The 19,991-nt window shown below is 48.3% G+C and overlaps 1 protein-coding gene across 19 annotated transcripts in view; it reads right to left on the bottom strand.

Moving 5' to 3' along the window:
- The window catches only part of Wdr62 (WD repeat domain 62), a 155,922-nt gene that overhangs the window by 71,998 nt on the left and 63,933 nt on the right, over window positions 1–19,991 (bottom strand). Inside the window, exon 1 of one of the 19 annotated variants that reach the window (XM_086547535.1) lies at window positions 13,877–14,128. The exons of the other annotated variants lie outside the window; for them this stretch is intronic. Within the exon in view, the coding sequence (XP_086403661.1) occupies window positions 13,877–13,978 (102 nt within the window). The 5' untranslated portion in view covers window positions 13,979–14,128. Of the gene's footprint in view, window positions 1–13,876; window positions 14,129–19,991 lie in introns of those variants that run through there. 19 annotated transcript variants of the gene reach the window in all.

Raw genomic sequence — 19,991 nt, 5'->3', positions numbered from 1 at the left:
CTCATCTTAGCCCCCTTCTCCTTCCCCTTCTTTTCCCTCCCTCCTTCCCTCTTCCTCTTTATCTCGCCCGCCCTTCCCCCGCCACTCCCCCTATTCTACTATCCCTCCCCCACCCGCCTACTTTCCCCTACATTCGGACCCACCTATCATCAACCAAAGAGACCTTCGCAACACGCAAAATGCATCCTCAGAAGCTATTTGACTATTGCATGGCCAGTCATATTTCCATAATTCTTCATACATTTCCAGAACTACAAGAATCCGAAGCGACTAACGACAACCCCCACCCCCTCCCCCTCACCGACCCACCCCAATCGGAAAGTACAACCTTACTCCATCCCTGCAAATATCGACGGGGTAGTGACAGGGTTAAGGTTGGCAAAAGAGCGGATTGGAAGACAGAGAGGCAGGGAAACGAGAGAGCAGGCCAGTGGCGAGGCAGGGAGATGCGAAAGAAGGATGACAGGAAGACACAGAATCAGGGAGGCAGAGAGACGCGAAAGGAGGGTGATAGAAAGACACGAAAGCAGAAAGGCGGGAAAGTACGATAAAAGTGGCAGTGAGAATGAGAATTGGTTGGGAGGAGGCACGAAAACACGAATGAGTGGCGACAGGGCGACACTACATAAAAGCAAGGTGACAGGGACACGTAAGCAGGAAGGCACGGACATACTAAAGCAAGAAGGCTGTAAGACAAGCAAGCAGGAAGGCACAGTTGCAGGGTGGTAGAGCCCAAGATTATATCACGTCTTGACCATTTGCAATGTGCTCCACATATGGTCATGGCCACAACCTCCGCCGCATTGTGTTCATGGCAAAACGAGGCCCTGATGTCTTGGTGGCATCTCGAAACCGGCAAAAGCATGCGGCAGATATCGGCATTATCCTTGTGTATCTCATAAATGTCGCAAATATAAGCATGGGACGACAATATTCTCCATCCGTCCGAGCACCTAATACAGAAAAATAAGGAAGTAAATAAATAAATAAATAAATAAATAAATAAATAAATAAATAAATAAACAATCACCCCACACACAAAAACAACACCAAATCGAATTCGAACATTTCAAAATCTATAATCCCGTATCATCAAAACGGGTAATTCCTCCAAGTAGAACCCGTCTCTCGAACCAAGCCATTCTATAATCCTATAAATATCCTTCGCATTAACCGCCAGACCGAATAATCATCATCAAACCCGATGGAAGCGTAGCGAATACCGCCCCTCCGATCAACCCTTCCATCAGCACAGGCGAGGAGGAGGAGGAGGAGGAGGAGGAGGAGGAGGAGGAGGAGGAGGAGGAGGAGGAGGAGGAGGAGGAGGAGGAGGAGGAGGAGGAGGAAGAGGAGGAGGAGGAGGAGGAAGAGGAGAAGGGAGAAGAGGAGGAGGAGGAGGAGGAGGAGAGGAGGAAGAGGAGAGGAGGAGGAGGAGGAGGAGAAGGAGAAGAAGAAGACCGCACAAATCTCCGCCGCTTGACATTCATTTCGTATGCCTGCTCAGACACAAGGAAGCTCTCCGGATAAGGTCCGTCAGTGTCCTTTGTCTTCTCTTATTGCTAGCTGCCCGTCTAGCAACAGATGGCTGGGCCCACACAGGCAGAAGACTACCACGCCATAATTGTAGTTCTGCCGGACGCTCTCAAGGCGTTAATTGCCCAACCTGTACCACGACACGTGTAATAGTAGGTTAAGTAATTATCGCTGGTCTTTTAAAACGAGAAGCTCTTGAAAAAAAAAGTTCAAAGTTCTTTATCGTAATGAATTCCATCTCGTCAAGGAAAAAAAAAAACATGCTTGACCCTTTTCATCAACAGTAGCAACACAAAAAGTGAAGAAAAACAAGCGCGAACACGAATAATAAGTGATAGGCCTACGCCGTTTCGCATCGTTAGTGTCATCCGCTGACATACCGTGTAACCTCCGGCACGCTTCCTCGCTGCTGGCTCTCACACCGTCCGTCGAACGAAGGACGAGTCTAAAGTAAACAACACGGAACTCCGCGGCGCCATAGCCTTTAGCGGATCGTAGGGACAACTACCAGGGACAACTACCAGGGACCAGGGACAACTACTAGAACCACCACACCCAACGCAGTGCCCCTGACGGCAGCAGCGCACAGCGAGCCGCCTGGCATGGTGACTTTGGCACCATAAAATTTCGACCAAAAACCATCCGCGGGCGCCGCTCGTGCTCCGCTTCCGGCAGGTTGCGCGCGTGTTAAGTGCGGGAGGGTCCACGTGGCTCCGGCGAGATTTATGCATCGGCGGAAGCCTTTTCCCAGGGCCGGCCGAGCCATTGTGTGGATGGGAGAACAATAAGAAGAGGTAGCGACCAGCCCGCCCACCTCCCACTACGCCGTCTGCTCTTAACAGGGGCTACGCAATCTATTAGTCACGCCCACAACGCCCAATCTGCTTGGACTCCGCTCATCTAAACCTCAAGAAACCCACATGGGCGACCAAACAACAGGTCTCTTATCACATTTTCGACCTTGTGGGCGAAGTGCTTTAACCAATCACGCCCAGACCGATCAATTACTGACGAGGGCAAAAAAGTGAGAGATAAGCACGGGGCGAAGCTGGCGCAGAAGGGGGTACGATTGGAGGCAGCGGCATAGGGCGGCAGGAAGGGGGAGGAAGGGGAGCCTTAGGCAGGGGAGGGGAGCCTTAGGCAGGGAAGGAGAGGAAGAAAAGGGGAGGGGCATTAGAGAAGGGGAGGGGAATAAGAGAAGGGGAGGGGAGGAAAAGAAGAGAAGGAGAAGGAGAAGGAGAAGGAGGAGGAGGAGGAGGAGAAAATAAGAAAAGAGAAGAAAAGAGAGAAGAGAGAAGAGAGGAGAGAGAAGAGAGAAGAGAGAAGAGAGAAGAGAGAAGAGAGAAGAGAGAAGAGAGAAGAGAGAAGAGAGAAAAGAGAAAAGAGAAAAGAGAAAAGAGAAAAGAGAAAAGAGAAAAGAGAGAAGAGAGAAAAAGAAGAAGGAAGGAGAAAGAGAGGAGAGAGGAGAGAGGAGAGAGGAGAGAGAGAGGAGAGAGAGGCGAGAGGAGAAGAGGAGAAGAGAGAAGAGAGAAAGAAGAAGAGAGAAAAAGGAAAGAGAAGAGAAGAAAAGAGAAGAGAAAGGAAAGGAAGGGAAAGGAAAGAGAAGAGAAGAAAAGAGAAGAGAAGAGAAGAGAAGAGAAGAGAAGAGAAGAGAAAAGAGAAGAGAAGAGAAGAGAAAAGAGAAGAGAAGAGAAGAGAAAAGAGAAGAGAAGAAAAAAGAGAAGAGAAAAGAGAAGAGAAAAGAAAAGAGAGGAGAGGGTAGGGTAGGGGAGGAGAGGGAAGGGAGGGGAGAAGGTAAGGGTACAGGTAGGGGTAAGGTTACTAGAAGATTAGATTATTTACATATAAGGCTGATCACAAAAAAAAACGACATCTATATAAAATACCAACAGAAACATTTAAACAACTACAATCAATTTTATAGGCCACTTATCAGTTGTCCCTATACATAGACCCAAAAGTCCCCCAAACTCTCCTCTAATTTCATTCCGTAGTGCTTCTGAAGCCCAAAACCATAAAAAAGGAACTTCGTAATAATAAAAGAAAGACAGCTAATGAAGAGCGTGGTCGTAGCTCCATGGAACTACTGAGAACTTTCATAAATCTGGTGCGATCAAATGCATGACGAACGGTTAGTACCGCCAGGTATTCAAAGCCTATCAAAGTCACGCCAGAAACTCGCGCTATCCGCCTCGTCAACAAGCAACATCCGATTACGTCATCGCGGGCCTTGCGCATACCCTCCGACCGTCACAAATTGACACACACACGTATGTACACAATACACCAATCATATCTGCCCCCGCGCGACTTCCACCTCCTACAGAAGAACGCGGGGCTCGCCATGTCGTCATCGTTACCAACGCGTCTCCTTATATGGGCGCCGTGCTGCTGGCTGGCACACCTGTCCGTTCCCTGGCCCGACGCAGGCCCACCCGCGCTGGCCCGAGCACCGTGTACAAAGGTACTGCCACTGTCCAGCCGGAAGTTGACGGAAAATCGAAATGCAACAACGCCGACGATCTGGGTCTTTGCCCTTGCCGTCATCTGGGAGGGACTCGCCGGCAGCCGTGGGTGCACCTGTGTCGCAATACCAAAAAGAAGTGGTTCCTTGCTTGGGATACCAATTTTTCATGATTATTTTCATGACGTTAAAGCGTAGAAATGAAGATAAGTCGCCGTGGCATCCTAGGCAGCGTGACCTTGCACACTGGCGTCGCATCCTGTTCTAGTGTTTCTCCTTATCCTCAAGATATGCAATGTAAATATGCTCATCAACAAACTTACGCATAAAATTTCTGAGTCACCTACTCACATACCCATCCCTCTGCCCGCCCATTTATTAGTCGCCATAACCTGCTATCAGCCCACGCACACGGCTACAAACAAATAACTTCTCCTCAACAACTTCGTTTGTGACGCGCAACATCATCATGGCATCATGGTAGCGGCTGAACCTGCGAGACCCTTCGGAACACATGGCGGGAGAAAGGTAGCGAGCGAGCTCCGGGCCCGGATGGTGGCAATCAAGGTTGCATCACTGAACTTGCCTCCGCTACCCAAATGTTGCGTTCGGCTCGTTCCCTATGCCTCGTGTGTGCCCAGCTTTCTCTCTCTCTCCCTCTTCCGCACCCTTTCTCTTTCCCCGCCCTTATTTTCTCACTCGTGCACTCACCTATTCAGTTACTCGTTTCTTATTCACTGTATCACTTATTAGTTCATTCACTTATCCACTTACTCGCACTCTCCCTTTCTCTTTCTTTATTTCATGTCTGTGTAAGACTATATCTGATATCCATGTTAGGCGCTATAGTGTTGCATCTCTCTACATGGACTATCTAATACGGTGATATCGAACCATCTGGACTACAAACTAGTGACCACGCCACCGAGACTACTTCCTCTACATCTATTCCAACAGAGATACCTGCCCATGTTTAGAGGTTGTAAAAACACTACAAGACACTTTATTACCCGGGCCAGAAAAGGGCGTTTTGCTTCCTCAGGTGAAACGATGTTACCTTTCTAATCCAAAACGTAAACAAGATTTTTGGGGTTGTGATTGGTGGGTTCCCGTAAGCACATAATAATATCGGAAACTTTAGGAGTCTACCCGTAATAACACTTTATTTCGTTGCAATAAACGAAGTAACAACAAATTACATATTTCACATTAAAAAACACATTACATCATTTACTCAAATAAGCAATTGTCATAGGAGGTTAATTCAGCTAAAAGGAATTTAATTCTGCTCCCCTGTTATCATAAGAAAAAAAATAAAAGAAAATTAAAACGAAAATGGAAAAGCCGAATGTTAGTCGAAGTTTCCGCTCGGTTCCGCCGAGAAACAAGAGCGAGACTTCAACAAGGTCGCAGGGAGTGATCAAGCAACCGTGTCTCATTCACTCTTCCTCCCTTTCATTCTTCTGTTCCTCCCTTTCCCCCTTCCCTCTCCCGTGACCTTCCATATCCGGCTCTCTGCCGCAGGAACACGGTGCCGCGCTAACTACCGGATTCCCGCCCCTCAACCGTATGGCCGAACTCGTGAATGTCTTTTGCTTTAAGAAAGATTGACAACCGCCCCACCGTCCTGTCCAGACAACATGGCCTTCGCTTAAATGAACAGAGGAAATTCCTTGACTTCACGACATCACGGGGAGCCACTCACCCCGAGCCCTCGCTCCCCCTTCGCACCGCAATATCAGGTCGAGTAAAACATTACACGCTTCCGGCCGCTGTTCATGGCTCTGAATAAAAGACGAAAACGCTATTTGGCCGCGCAGTCACGTAACCCATTTTGGAAAATTCACACTAAACTGCGCCTAAACTTTGTCCAACAAATCCTTGGACGATAATTGCGACTAAAATTCCAATCGTATTTATATTAGCCGGGTTTTCGCAGGTTGCGTGTGTTGTACAGAAGGTAAAACAAACTTTATATCTAACAAACTCTAGAATATAATTACAACCAGGATTTCGAGAAACACTGAGTCGTCGCTATAAAAGCAAGGCCTCTGCATGGTGCATGTGTCGCACGGGTGCAAGAGCGACGTCGTGCGGCAGGCAATGCGCATGGCTGTAGCCGACAGGATGCGGCTCCAAGAGTCAGTAGCCGGGGCGTGGGAGCCAGCGCGAATAAAAAAAAGATCTCCTTGGTCTGTCCACGACCACACGCTCACGTTCCTGCTTCGGTGTGAATATCCTCGTGCATCCAGGTCATCATCCACATCCGGACGACCAGACACCTGCAGACCACATGCAGGCGCGATGTAAAGTGAGGTAGAAAAATAATAATGAAAAGGAAGAGGTAGGCAGGTTCAGCCGGTAAAAAAATAAAATAAAAAAGAACGAAAGAGTAGGCCTGATCACTTAAAGTGCTGTTAATGACCGGTAATGAATTCAGACAATTATAAGAATTATATTTGAATTATGCCCATGTAATCTACCTATACTCCTATTGTACTACTTAAGTGGGACGCTGCCTATTACGTATACCAAGCACCTCCCCGGCGTAACCAGAATAAGTTCACGTAATAAGGGCACTACCAGCTAAATAACATAACCTAATATATAATTCACGTATCTTTACAGGTTTAACGTCTTTAAGCACGGCGGCATTTGGCTTCACAGGCAGAAAGAAAGAGAGAATGCATGTTTTAGTTGGAAGTTACAATTGACTTACCTCTGCAAAATTACTGCACAGGGATAATAAAATCCAAAAGCCTCCCCGAGTGGCCAGAATGGCTATTGTGTGGCTACGGCCCGAGGCTCAACGAGGAATGCCCCGGGGCTAACTTCTGGCCGATCTCCTACCATCCTTCTCCCACCCCCTTCACCTTTCCCGACTCTCCACAGCTCATACCGCGAGCCATCTCTAGATATCAAACAAGAGGTTAACATCGCCCATCTCTTTGATAATAATAAAAAAAACACTTAAGGCAGCAAGACTCGGTTCACTATTCCATCAGAGTAAAGTAAGAAAAAAATGCTTCTTCAAGTCACGAGGGCAAAGCTCCACCGCAGTCCCATAAAACCTGCTAAACAGCCCCTTGCTAGCTAGCGAAGCTTTGTAGAGGCGGTGACCCTATTTCCAAACGCTAGCCTCCAGCTTTTGCCAAAATCCTGTGACGTTACTATGCCTAGTGCGTATCATTTCTACGACAAAATGCCTTTTTGACTAAAATTCCTACAATAATCAAATTTCAGCATAAATGACCTTCCATTAACTGCAGTAAAGTCGTTACTACTACAATGTCCTTCATTGCATAATATTTGGCAATTATGAGTGTCTTGTATCATAGCTCTTCCCGAAAGACATGCGGAAACATGCGAATCCAATACCTTAATTTGCAAAAATATCCAACCCATAAAACGATGCAGACTAATTCGTACTAAACGGGGCGAAATGCACGCAAACGTGAGGGGAGGCGTTTCATACCGATTCCGATAACCCCTTCTGCTGTCTGTTCTACACCGAAGGAATGTATGGAAAAGCAGGGCGGCGGCCGAGCAGGTAGGCCACCCTAGCAGAGCCCGTCGCCCCTTAACCACAGGTGATGACCGCTCTGCTCCCTTGACCCCGTCAGTGTACGAAACCGTATGCGCCTGAACTATGCCGTGATCTCGTGCGGACAAAGCCAAGAGACTGTATTTTACGTACCTTTAAATATCTGACTACGTTAAGAAAAATCTCTTATATATATCTATGAATATATTCGTAAGTCTAATCCTTATTACGCATGTATAATTAGAATTGCTGATTTGGGCTATCAAATGTGTAGCGCATATCGAGCCGTACACCTGCTACGTTTCCTGTACATTGTTTTCATTCCAGTAGGATAAAACCTGGCCAGGCCTTCCTGTGTACACTGGCAGAGAACAATGTCACGTGCTGAGTCGTGACAGTTCCATGGGAGTTGTACCCTCCGAGTCTGCTTTCCCGGGGTCACTGCCTGTCATGAAACTGGAAATAGTCCGAATACCATTTTTTGCCCTCACATCATATCCAGTTTAGTCAAGAAACCAAGCGTTAAGATGAAGCATAATTTCCTATAATCTATAGATTATAGGAAATATAGACCCCTTCCCCTCCTCCTGCCTTAGGATGGGTAAGCAAGAGTGCCCGGGGTAAATGTCCGGAGGGAGGGGGGAAATACCGCGACTGTGGGCGCTGTCGGACGCGACACGTACACAGGGCGCGTGACGGGAGTTGCCAGGTCCCGCCACTTCAGCCGACTCCGTGACAGGGAAAAAGCCCCTCAACGCCGCTCGTCTGTTCCCGTCGCCCGTACACCTAATCACACGGCGACGACGTGGGTTACACACGATGGAAGACCAGAATTAATTGACTTAATGAGGCGCTCTGTGAAATTGAAAAGATTCGGCCGAAGAGAAAGACGAGAGGACGAGACAAAGAAAGGCAAGCGGGACGGCGGCGGCGTCGTCGGGCGAGGTAAGGCGCGGGACCCGGGGTGAAGAGGTTACCCGTGTCAGGCCAGCAGGGAAGCGGGAAAGCGGGGAAACAGGGCCAAGCGGTTCACTAAGTAGTACTTGTGACACAGCCGATGAGCGCTATTCGCACAAAAAGAATTCATTTTTCCTTGGTAATTCCCGTGCCTGGAATATTTGGAACCTCTATGCATGCCGATTGAATGACAAAACTTCCACATAATTTAAAAACAAAATATAACGTAATAACAAGGAGTAAAAGAAACTATCGTCTGTTCGAGAAGGTGACCTGACCGATACTGTATCACCATATCTAGACGTGTATATTTCAAAATCAAAATCACAAAATCGTTCCACGTCACAAGAGTAATGACGAAATTTGTAGTCATTTTATTCCAACCGTAAAACTCACATCCATTAACATTCACGTTGCCTATTACATTAGATCATCTACATTCCCATGCATTACCAATTAAGTAAATTCCCCTTGCTATGAAATTCATAAACATTACAATTCAAGTTACACGATGATTCTCCCAACGTTATTTCGTTTCTGATACCTCTTCACATCAATAAATTCTCACCCTTGCCCTCTCCCTGAAACCGTAAATGATTACACAATCTCTACGTATAACCTCCACAGGTAAATACTCATAGTCCATTATGCTGTTATTAATTCATCTGCTACCATGAAGCTTAGCTAGAACATCCCATCTCATATCAACAACCTATCAGATTCACGGCTCTAATTCATAATTCAAAAGACAAACAGCCCCACTGTTATCCCCAATCAGAGGCTGAGAAATCAATCAGCCTCGCATTCTGACACTCGGTAAAACAATTCCCTTGTTCCGCGACATAAAAAAGAAGGTCGGTTAGGGCTACGCACACACACACACCAAGTTTTTGCTAGCTGGTCCGTCCGCCATAGGTTTGGCGTATAACACGGGGGGACGAGGCGACGCCCACGAACTCTTCGAGCTCTTCCAGCAGAGGCTGAGCCTTACCGCGCCCTGCTCAAAGAGTGATACACGGAATTGACACTATCGCGGGCATCTGGAACCTCCTCGCACCTACTCACCGGGCTCTGCTACACCTTCTACAGCTTCCTCACACGTACGTACCTGTTGGGAGAAACAAAAGCTAGATCAGCGTTTTTAAAAAATACAGACGTTTGAGTACAAGTACATGGCATATTGGTTGGTTTTCAAGGCAGAGTTGGGACCTTGGGAGACCCGCTTGAAAAATAAAGAATGCAATCAAATCCTCCATTCAAAAGATATCAACTACGTGCACTCAACATGAGGGTTCCAGAAGCAGAGGGGGGAGACACGTGTTATTTTGACAGCCGACAAGTCCGACGGCGACAAGACCCTGCGCACCATCACCGCAACAGCCGCCGCCGCCACCCGCCGCTAGTATTACCGCATAGGGACGCGTGAGGAAGGTGTCACGGTCGACCCACAAGCGAGTATCACGTTACGGCACACTTCAGTCCAGACATAACCAGTGTTTCTATGCTCGTAATGCTCCTTCACCGGAATCACGGCGTGACCTTGCCGTAATGAGCACTGTCTCTCCCGTGTATGCTCTTACACCCCCCCCCCTCTCACCGGTATGGGAGAGGAGGGAGTCTCTCAACGCTAATGCATACTATGACTTTCGCAATGACGAAGCAGATATGTAATTAGTGCCCTCTCGACTTTCAGTTTCCAACCTCACATGAAACAGGAACAAAGCCATTCCAATCTCGACGACAGACGCAGAAGAGGGTTCCTCATAACGCGGCCGTTTGCCAACCCTTCCAAAAGCACCTCGTGTATTCCAAGATGTTCAAGGTAAAGCGACACCATCTACCGACGCCCACTCACCAGACAATCAGAAGGCAAAAAAAACAAAACTAGCACCACCTGTCTGGTTCCGCCCCGATGTTCTCCTCCTCCCCCTCCTATCTTTTTTCCTACTCTTCGTTCCCCATTCATCCCTCTCTCTTCAATGCTTAGTTCACCTTCATGGTAATAGCCTGTGGACTACAACTCAATATTGATGCGCCAAGTTCTATTCTTATGCGCCATCAAAAAGGGGAGGGAGAGGGAGAGGGAGAGGGAGAGGGAGAGGGAGAGGGAGAGGGAGAGGGAGAGGGAGAGGGAGAGGGAGAGGGAAAGGGGAGAAGAGGGAGAGGGAGAGGGAAAGAAAGAGGGAGAGGGAGAGGGGGGAGAAGAGGGAGAGAGAGAGGGAGAGGGAGAGGGAGAGGGAAAGGGAGAGGGAGAGGAGGGAGGGAGGGAGGGAGGGAGGGAGGGAGGGAGGGAGGGAGGGAGGGAGTGAGTGAGTGAGTGAGTGAGTAAGTGAGAGAGAGAGAGAGAGAGAGAGAGAGAGAGAGAGAGAGAGAGAGAGAGAGAGAGAGAGAGAGAGAGAGAGAGAGAGAGAGAGAGAGAGAGAGAGCGAGGGTAGAGGTCTTTATGAAGATATATAAAATGATGCTCTCCGTCTAAGACCTTTCCCAAGCAATTCCCTCACAACATATCGATGCAGCTACAAAGACACGCGAAAGCTCCGCAAAGCTCTACAAAATGAAGCTCTCCGTCTAGGATTCTCCCCAAGCATTTCCCACATGAGAGATTCAGCCCCAGAGCCACGACGTGAAAGCTCGACTACTATCTACAACCAGCACCAATCCCCGACCTTTCTGTTCCTCGAAAGGTCGACGCTGCGAGGAATCCGAGAGCGACTGCCAAGCCGACTCTGAAATCACGTCTTTCTCCGACACTGACCCGCTTACAGGCTCTTAACGCATCGGAACATCGTAAGGACGTAACAGAGAGGAGGAGAGGGCTGAGATGGCAGAATAGAAGCAGGAGGAGATGAGGGGACAGGAGAGTGAGGAGGGGAGAGGAGGGGAGGGGAGGGGAGAGAGGGGAGGGGAGGGGAGGGGAGGGGAGAAGAGGGGAGGGGAGGGGAGGGGAGGGGAGGGGAGGGGAGAAGAGGGGAGGGAAGGGGAGAAGAGGGGAGGGGAGGGGAGGGGAGGAGGAGAGGGGAAGGGAGGAGGAGAGGAGTGGAGAAAGGGGAGGAGGAGAGGAGAAAGGGGAGAGAGAGAGAGAGAGAGAGAGAGAGAGAGAGAGAGAGAGAGAGAGAGAGAGAGAGAGAGAGAGAGAGAGAGAGAGAGAGGCAACGTTCCCTATATGTACATACCACTAACTGAAAAAAAAACATGATTCCGACAAGTACTACCTGCGCCCCTCCCTCTCCTCCCGAAGGATGAAAAAATACTCCCAAGGATGAACCATGTTTACAGACAACTCCCCCTACCAATAGCTTTAGATGTGGCCTCCCATACGGCATCTCGACCCGCTGTTCCTTAACCAAACTATTTCGTAAGTTGATATCGAGTCCCAACTCTGGATACCCACCTATGTTTTCTTATCCAAGGGTTAATGGACGCTGACAAGGGACACGCACGGGGGAAAAAAAAGAGTACACACCTTATTTAGGATTTTTTGCACCCACCGCCGACGCTCCGGAAAAAAAAACAATCGCGCCACAAAAAGCGTCCGTCCTCAAGACATGGCAATCCTCGGGGCGCGCCGTTTCTTGCCAGCGACTTGGCACCCTGCGGCCTCCTACTTGGCCCCAGGGCACGCAGGGAACGGTCACCATAAGACATCGTTTTCGCTAATAAGGACTCGCTGCTCATCCCCCACCTCCTCCCCTTTCATACCCTTGGAGTCCTCTGCCCCCTGTTTCTTCTCGTTTCTTCTGCATGGATTTCTTCCTTTACTTCCCTATCCCTTAACTTCTTTTCCTCTCTCTCTCTCCCTCTCTCTCTCTCTCTCTCTCTCTCTCTCTCTCTCTCTCTCTCTCTCTCTCTCTCTCTCTCTCTCTCTCTCTCCCTCCCTCTTCCTTCTCTCTCTCTCCTTCCCTTTCTTCTCTCCCCTCTTCTCTCTCTCCTCCCTCTCTCCTCTCTCTCCTCCCTCTCTCTCCTCTCTCTCTCTCTCTTCTCCCTCTCCCTCTCTCTCTCTCTCTCTCTCTCTCTCTCTCTCTCTCTCTCTCTCTCTCTCTCTCTCTCTCTCTCTCTCTCTCTCTCTCTCTCTCTCTCTCCCTCTCTCTCTCTCTCTCCCTCTCCCTCTCCCTCTCCCTCTCCCTCTCCCCTCTCCCTCTCCCTCCCTCTCCCTCTCCATCTCCCTCTCCCTCTCCCTCTCCCTCTCCCTCTCCCTCTCCCTCTCCATCTCCCTCTCCCTCTCCCTACGTCCCCTCCTTTCCCCCTTCATCTTCTCCTTTCACTCCTCCTCCCTCCTTCTTCGACCCTTCCCTTCCCCTCCCCCACCTCCGCCCCTTTACCAAACACGTCGATATCTAGAAGGCGCAGCGAGACTTCCCGCCCATGTCCCTTTTCGCCCGCGCCAGAGAATGCTGGTCGCCTTATCGTTATCAGTGCACATAACGACAGCGTCCCCTCCCCCTCCCCCTCCCCCTTCCACACCCCCGACCCCTTAAAGCGCCTTTTATCACCACAAACTCTTCGACGACTATAACCTTGAGTGAAATCCCTTGTAAGAAGCGCAAGAACGAGCCTCCGTCGCCGTCATCGCTTCGCCCACAGCCGCCCACAGACACACACAAACCACGAGCATAACAACCCCTGCAAACCACTAAAACTACCCTCGGTTTCTCCGGTGACTGGAGGCCATTGAAAGAAGTTTTAAGTGCAAAAGACCTAGAGGAGAAGAGGGTGCAATCTGATCTCACTTTCAAAATTCCCTGGTGATTACTAACTGGAACATATCAAAGTTCAATATAACTCATTGTTGACCAAATGGACTATCTAACATACATGTATTAGCATGAGTCGAGAGATCCTTATGTATAAAAAAAAGGTGTCCATCTTTGCAAAATCAATATGAACAGTAATCAAAATACAATGCACTAAGTATATACACGCATTATCAGACAAACACACAGCGCATCCCCGAGGGCTAAGTCAGAGACGACCTCCGTGGCGCGTACCCCGTGTCACCCGAGCAACAAGTATCGGATAGTTAACCCGTGTTTGCGCTCAGTCGGATGGGTCAACGCATCCTGGCGCCCGTCCAAGCCCCGTCCGACGCCCATACTTTCCATGACAACAGCAGCCCTTCACCCGTTGCGTGACCCAGGGGGCATTCGAGTGTGGAGAGAAGGTGTAACAAACCTAAGGGGAAGAATGGAGTTCTGACTTTTAGTAAGGACTTTGATCATGGAAAAAAATGAAAATAAGAGGAATGAAAAGCCAGGCAATAAATGTTTCTGGCTGGGTGCTTTCTTGGAGACCTGATAACCTACCCCACCACCACCAAAAACTGCAATCCCTAAATGCCAGGAACCAAAACAACCCCCCTTGAGCAACGTGGGCGTACTGACCTTGGTGTTGGGCGGGGGCGGGGTGATCAGCTGCCTGACCACCTCTACGTCTTCGTCAGAAGTGTCCTCCATGGTGCGGCCAGAGTCACTCGATGTATACATCCTATCGCATCCTTATCTTGAACGTCTATGGTTCTTGCAATTTCTTTTTTTTCTGTTTCTTTGCTATTTTCTCATACGTATTGCCAACTGCACTTCTCTAACGATCACTGAAACTCGCCACTCTTTTCTTTTTAATCTTTTCCTCTAATTCTGTAAACGAATATGACATAAATCAAATCAGGAACGAACGTTAAAACGGATGGAAAAAAAAACTTTTTAAACGACCGACGATTTTTTTTCTCACCCGCTTTCCTTCTCCAATCATTAACTAGCTCCCTTAAATACCACCATTATTGTGCACACTCTCCTACGCCATCCACATGTAGCACCGCCCTGGCTACTAGTAGCAACCGCGCAAGGGACTGCTAAGGGATAGGCAGCCTACGCAAACACTGAGACGCTTTCACATTATTAGCGTAACTGCACGCTGTCTCCAGGCCTCCGGGCTCGACAGTCCCAGGTTTTTATAGGCACAATCTCCTCTCACCGCCATATATGGGCGTTGCTACAAAACGACCTCTGAGAACCCATCTGTAAATGTTTTACGTACGTCTACATCTAAAAACTAACAAACCCAGAAAGGTTTACAGCACTTAAAGACGAGAAAGGCTTCGGCTTGCAATGCTATCTGTGCATCTATCTATATGACTGCTCTTATAAATTCTTTCCTTCCATTTCTCTTCTCATCCCACTCCTTTCCTCTCCTCTTTTCCTCTTTTCTTCTTCCCATCCCATCCCATCCTCTTCTTTCCTTCTATCCTCTCTTCCTTCCTTTCCTCATCTCATCCCTTCTTTCTCCTCAGCTCTCTTCTTCCTCCTCTCCTCTCCTCTCCCCTCCTATCAAACTTTCAAATTTTCTTTCCACCCGAATGTTCCTTCCTTCTGCCGTGCCCTCTCCCCTCGGCCCTTTCAGTCTCACAGTCAAATATATTTTGGGGACGCCTGCCTATTAAAAAGAAAAAAAAAAAAAAAAAAAAAAAAAGTCATCAAGGAATTGTCTCTTAGCTTCTCTTGTTATTTCACAGCATAAAAGTTAAACCGCATCCCTGACTCCAAATGTTCCATCTCCCCAGGTTGGGCTTCCGTTCAGGCGTCCAGTGAGCAAGCCGCACCTCCAATTATTTCTATCAAAAGGGGTGCACCGATGCCTTTAAATTCACACGCATTTCACGATCTTTTCGAGTCCTGCGGCCGCCACGAAGCTATTATCACCCTATATAATTAGTAAACGTAAGGATTCCAGTAACTGCCTTTATTTCAATGACCTTAATCTAGATAGAACGATATACAGATGTAGATTCTAGATACTAGATATAGATATACAAACAATAAATGTCTTGTGGCAATTGAGCTCGGGCAGCCTAGAACATTCAGGTACAGGAAATATCTGGAGTAATTCCCCCAAACGGCCTACAAACGCCCAAACGAAACACAGCAACACGACATCCCGGCAAGAGCGAGGAGATTAGATGCTGGGCAATGAGAGGGAGAGGGAGAGGGAGAGGGAGAGGGAGAGGGAGAGGGAGAGGGAGAGGGAGAGGGAGAGGGAGAGGGAGAGGGAGAGGGAGAGGGAGAGGGAGAGGGAGAGGGAGAGGGAGAGGAGAGGAGAGGGAGAGGGAAGGAGAGAGAGAGAAGGAGAGAGGGGAGGGAGAGGGAGAGGGAGAGGGAGAGGGAGAGGGAGAGGAGAGAGAGGGGAGAGGTGAGAGGGAGAGAGGAGAGGGGAGGAGAGGGGGAGAGGGATAGGGAGAGGTGAAGAGAGAGAAAGTGAGAGGGAGAGGAGGGAGAAGGAGAGGGAGAGGGAGAGGGAGAGGGAGAGGGAGAGGGAGAGGGAGTGAGAGTGAGAGAGAGTGAGTGAGAATGAGAGTGGGAGTGAGAGTGAGTGAGAGTGTGAGTGAGAGGGAGAGGGAGAGGGAGAGGGAGAGGGAGAGGGAGAGGGAGAGGGAGAGGGAGAGGGAGAGGGAGAGGGAGAGGGAGAGGGAGAGGGAGAGGGAGAGGGAGAGGGAGAGGGAGAGGGCGAGGGCGAGGGAGAAGAGGAGGAGGAAGAGGGAGATGGCTCGGTGGAGCAGAAGGATAAGGCTCCCTCCAGACTACCATACTGGCGTCTGAAACTTAAAAAAAAAGCGAATCCCCCCAAAAAAAAATGATAGAAAGTATAAAAGAGATTTCAGCATATGCTCTCTCTCCACTGGGATGTTCCCGACAAGTAAAACTGTGGCGGAGAAAGTAGTTGTCGTAACTCATGTAGCCAAATTACCAACTCCCCTTTCGCGCTACAGCTGTACAGGTTCTGCTCCCCACGGTATTCTGAGTCTAGAGAGGCTCCAACTAGCACAAAGAAATCATAACATGCTGCCAGACCCTTTCTCCGTCACGTATTTTCATCATATACAAAGAAACCGCCACGCCACCAGAAGTTCTCACGAGAAAAAAATGAATGAGAACAAGAGAATGAGAACTTCATAAAGTACGATATGTAACTGACGTGTTTTAATGCTACACGTTCGTCATGTAATACTGACAAAGATATTACATCGAAACGCGTCGCAATTGAACATCTTGCTTTGCGAAGTTATCCCTTCTCGCTGATACTCTTTTTTTCTAGACGTCCCAGCCCGCCCGCTCTTCATTCGCGTGAGAACTTAACACGATACCGACGACAGAACCGGCTGGACAGATATCCATCTATCCCAGCACGCCAACCCCACGCTTGCATATTCTGCAGGGTCCAGTGCATACTAGCAAGATCCCGGACTTTGTTCTTTCGCATACTCAATTGCAATTCTATACATGTGATTACATCCTACTTTTTGCAGTTTGTATGATTCTCGTTCAATAGGTTAAGCAGTACTTATCATCGACTGACTTCAGGAGCAATAAAGAATCAAAAAGCTACTCTGTGCATGATTCTGCTTATTATTGCCGATCATGATGGAAGTCGAACATTCAAAAATAACTGGTAAAGATAAACCAGATAATACAGACTTCCCAAACCACCTTTCTCTCATGCATGCCCAGTATATAAGTTACCACAAAGAATCGTAATACACATGATTCAGATACTCAGTCATTATCTTTACTACACTCGGCTAGTAAACGCACCTTGTGGCTATCAACTCCCATCAACCAGTGCAAATTCTAGGCAGCGCAAGATATGCATATCCTATGCACTCATCTTGTGTGGAGATTCATACTAATATCATTTGCATTAATATCCTCCGTAAACAAACAAGACTGAGGGTTTAGCCTGAAAGGTGTAAAAATACAAAGGGTTTACTTCTGGAAATCATTTGCATATCTAAGTATCTGTTGCCCAGAATCTAGCTTGGAGTGAGGCCAGCTCCGTCTACAGCCGAAGTCCCTGATTTCCTTGCAACCATTACACAAATGCGGTTACTGACCACGCTGTCGACGTTTGCGGTTGAGGTTATGTTTATGTAATGTAGAGCGCTTTTTAAAAAAAATCACATAATACGAGCCCTCGCTGAGAGTAAAAGTATATTACATGCGAAACATAGAGGCACAAACCCAAACTAAAATTCACTTCTCTCTATAGCTGACGCTCTAGAAACAAAATCTCCACGGGTTAAACTACGACTGCAATTACTAAACAGCGCTTCATAATGCCAGGGTAAAAAGATAAGACCAACTACATAAGACACACACTACAGTACAATAAATCACAGGCAGCGAGACACGTTCATAGAAAAAAAAAATAAAAAGGAGCAGGAATCCCCTACCCACGCGACAAGAGGACTGTCACCTAATTAGTCCTGGCAACACCTGTTAAGCTGTACCATCCCCGAACGCTGTTGCTGCTTGTCCCATGCGCCGAGACACCTCCGCCGCTGACAGCACAGGATACCTTGTCACCTGGCCGGCGTCCTATTAGGTAAAATGCCGCTCATCTAGATAGCCTATTCCAGACGCGTTCCAGTCAGGTTTACGAACTAACTACAATCGTCGGGTTTTACCCCTCCACTTCTGTTGCATCTTCATTCGCATGGCATTGAGAACAATAACACTGCATTTGTTTCCTAGTATCAAATCTTAGAATAATTTACAGTACATAACATCCAAAAAATAATCACCGTAATAAATAGTATCAAGAACTTTTTTATCAAACAATTCCCCGTTGACTTAGAGACCCCAGAGAAGAACGGCATTTTCCCCCGGCTCTCAACACCTGCGATGACAACACCAAAAGCTCTTGGGCGCGGCTCCGCCTCACCGGGCATCTCAATTAAGAGCATGATGGGGCAGGTGGCGGGCGCGGGGGCGTGGCCCGCCGACAAGACCGCCAGCAGGATCGTAAAGCAGGCGAAGCATCCGCCGCCAATCCTGGAGAACCAACGAAGTCGCCAGCTTAGGCCTTGCTTGCGTGCACTTGGACGCGTGCTTGAAGGAATGCACAGAGTGGTTTACGCTCGGCCCGCAATCAGCAGTGAACAGTGTACGTGTGCGATAAGCCCCTCGTAATCTCTCATTAGAAACACTCGGCCGATGCGGGTATGGGCGTAGTAGTAGCGTGGGCGCGCCGGCAAGCCTGGGTGAAGGCGGAGCAAAGGCAAACGGACCCGGGACTGTACTTTACGACATGGCTGGACCTCGTAAACTTAAGCTGCCACAAAGCGATAATTAGCCCGCCGGCATATATGGGCGTAGGCGTTATATATATATCTGAAGACTCGTGGACTCGCCTAGCTCTGCGCACGCCACATAGGCATCGAGGTGAACGCAATTAAAGAACGCATGAACTCGACGACGAACGGATTGTGCGCGACGACCGTGGGACGGAGAACACAGCCTCCTCATCTCAATCCCGGCGAAGGTAGCCACATCATCTCAAATCTTGGGGGAGATGGCCACATCATCTCAATCCAGAACTTTGATTCTTTCCCATTAGTTCCGCCTATCTATTACCTCCGCCTACCAGACTACCATAACTGTTCTGATACTGGATAGTTCAGCTAATCAATATCATAGCAAACCAACATGACAAAATATTACCCGACGAAAAAAAAGACAAAAACCCATCCAACTCGAAATGAACTCGAATTAAATCAAAACCGAGTCGAACGAAGAAAAAAAAATCTGCAATTTCCTCAAGGCCTTCAAACCATAATTCCCATGGAGGGCTGGCTGGCTGGCTGGTTGGCTGGCACCGTCCCCAACCCACGTGTCCCGAGAAACTTTCTTTTAACAGGACATGTTCAGGTGCATTAATTCAACATTCCGAATACATTACACTTTACGAAAGAAACAAAAGACGAGTAAGCAACTTGCGAGCGAGCGAGCGTGCGTGCGTGCGTGATGACCCGAGGGACAGCAATGCGAGCCACGAACAAGGTATAACGGGTCCTATTCAATCCGCGCTCTATGCATATGCTTAAACGCTTGCTTCTCTGCGATGGCCTTATCACTGCTCACGTTCTACTCTTTCTTCTTTTCTGCTTCGTCTTCTTCTTCCTCCATATCATCCACATTCACATCCACATCCTCAATCCACATCCATACCTCCATCCACATCCACAACCTCCATCCACATCCACATCCACATCATCCACAACTTCCATCCACATCCACAACCTCCATCCACATCCACATCCACATCATCCACAACTTCCATCCACATCCACATCCTCATCCCCCTTTATCATAAAGATCCCCCATATCTAACCTACAATTCCTAAACACATCCAAATACAAAACAAACCAGCCTACGAAGGAGAGAGAGAGAGCGAGAGAGAGAGAGAGAGAGAGAGAGAGAGAGAGAGAGAGAGAGAGAGAGAGAGAGAGAGAGAGAGAGAGAGAGAGAGAGAGAGAGAGAGAGAGAGAGAGAGAAGTTAAAGAAAAAAAAAACTCGGCTAAAACACCACCAGTTCAATTGCAAATCACCAAGGAAGAACGAGCAACCTGGATAACACTCGAGGAGATTTAGCAATGACCCCGAAAAGAGCAACACTAGACCAAGGTGGCTAGACGTGCTATAAAAGAAAAAATAATTCGGTCTCAA

The sequence above is a fragment of the Penaeus japonicus genome, unplaced genomic scaffold (assembly GCF_977035675.1).
Source record: "Penaeus japonicus unplaced genomic scaffold, GWHDUDI00000001_assembly GWHDUDI00000019, whole genome shotgun sequence".
Classification (NCBI taxonomy): Eukaryota; Metazoa; Arthropoda; class Malacostraca; order Decapoda; family Penaeidae; genus Penaeus; species Penaeus japonicus.
This window is presented reverse-complemented; position numbering and strand designations above follow the sequence as displayed.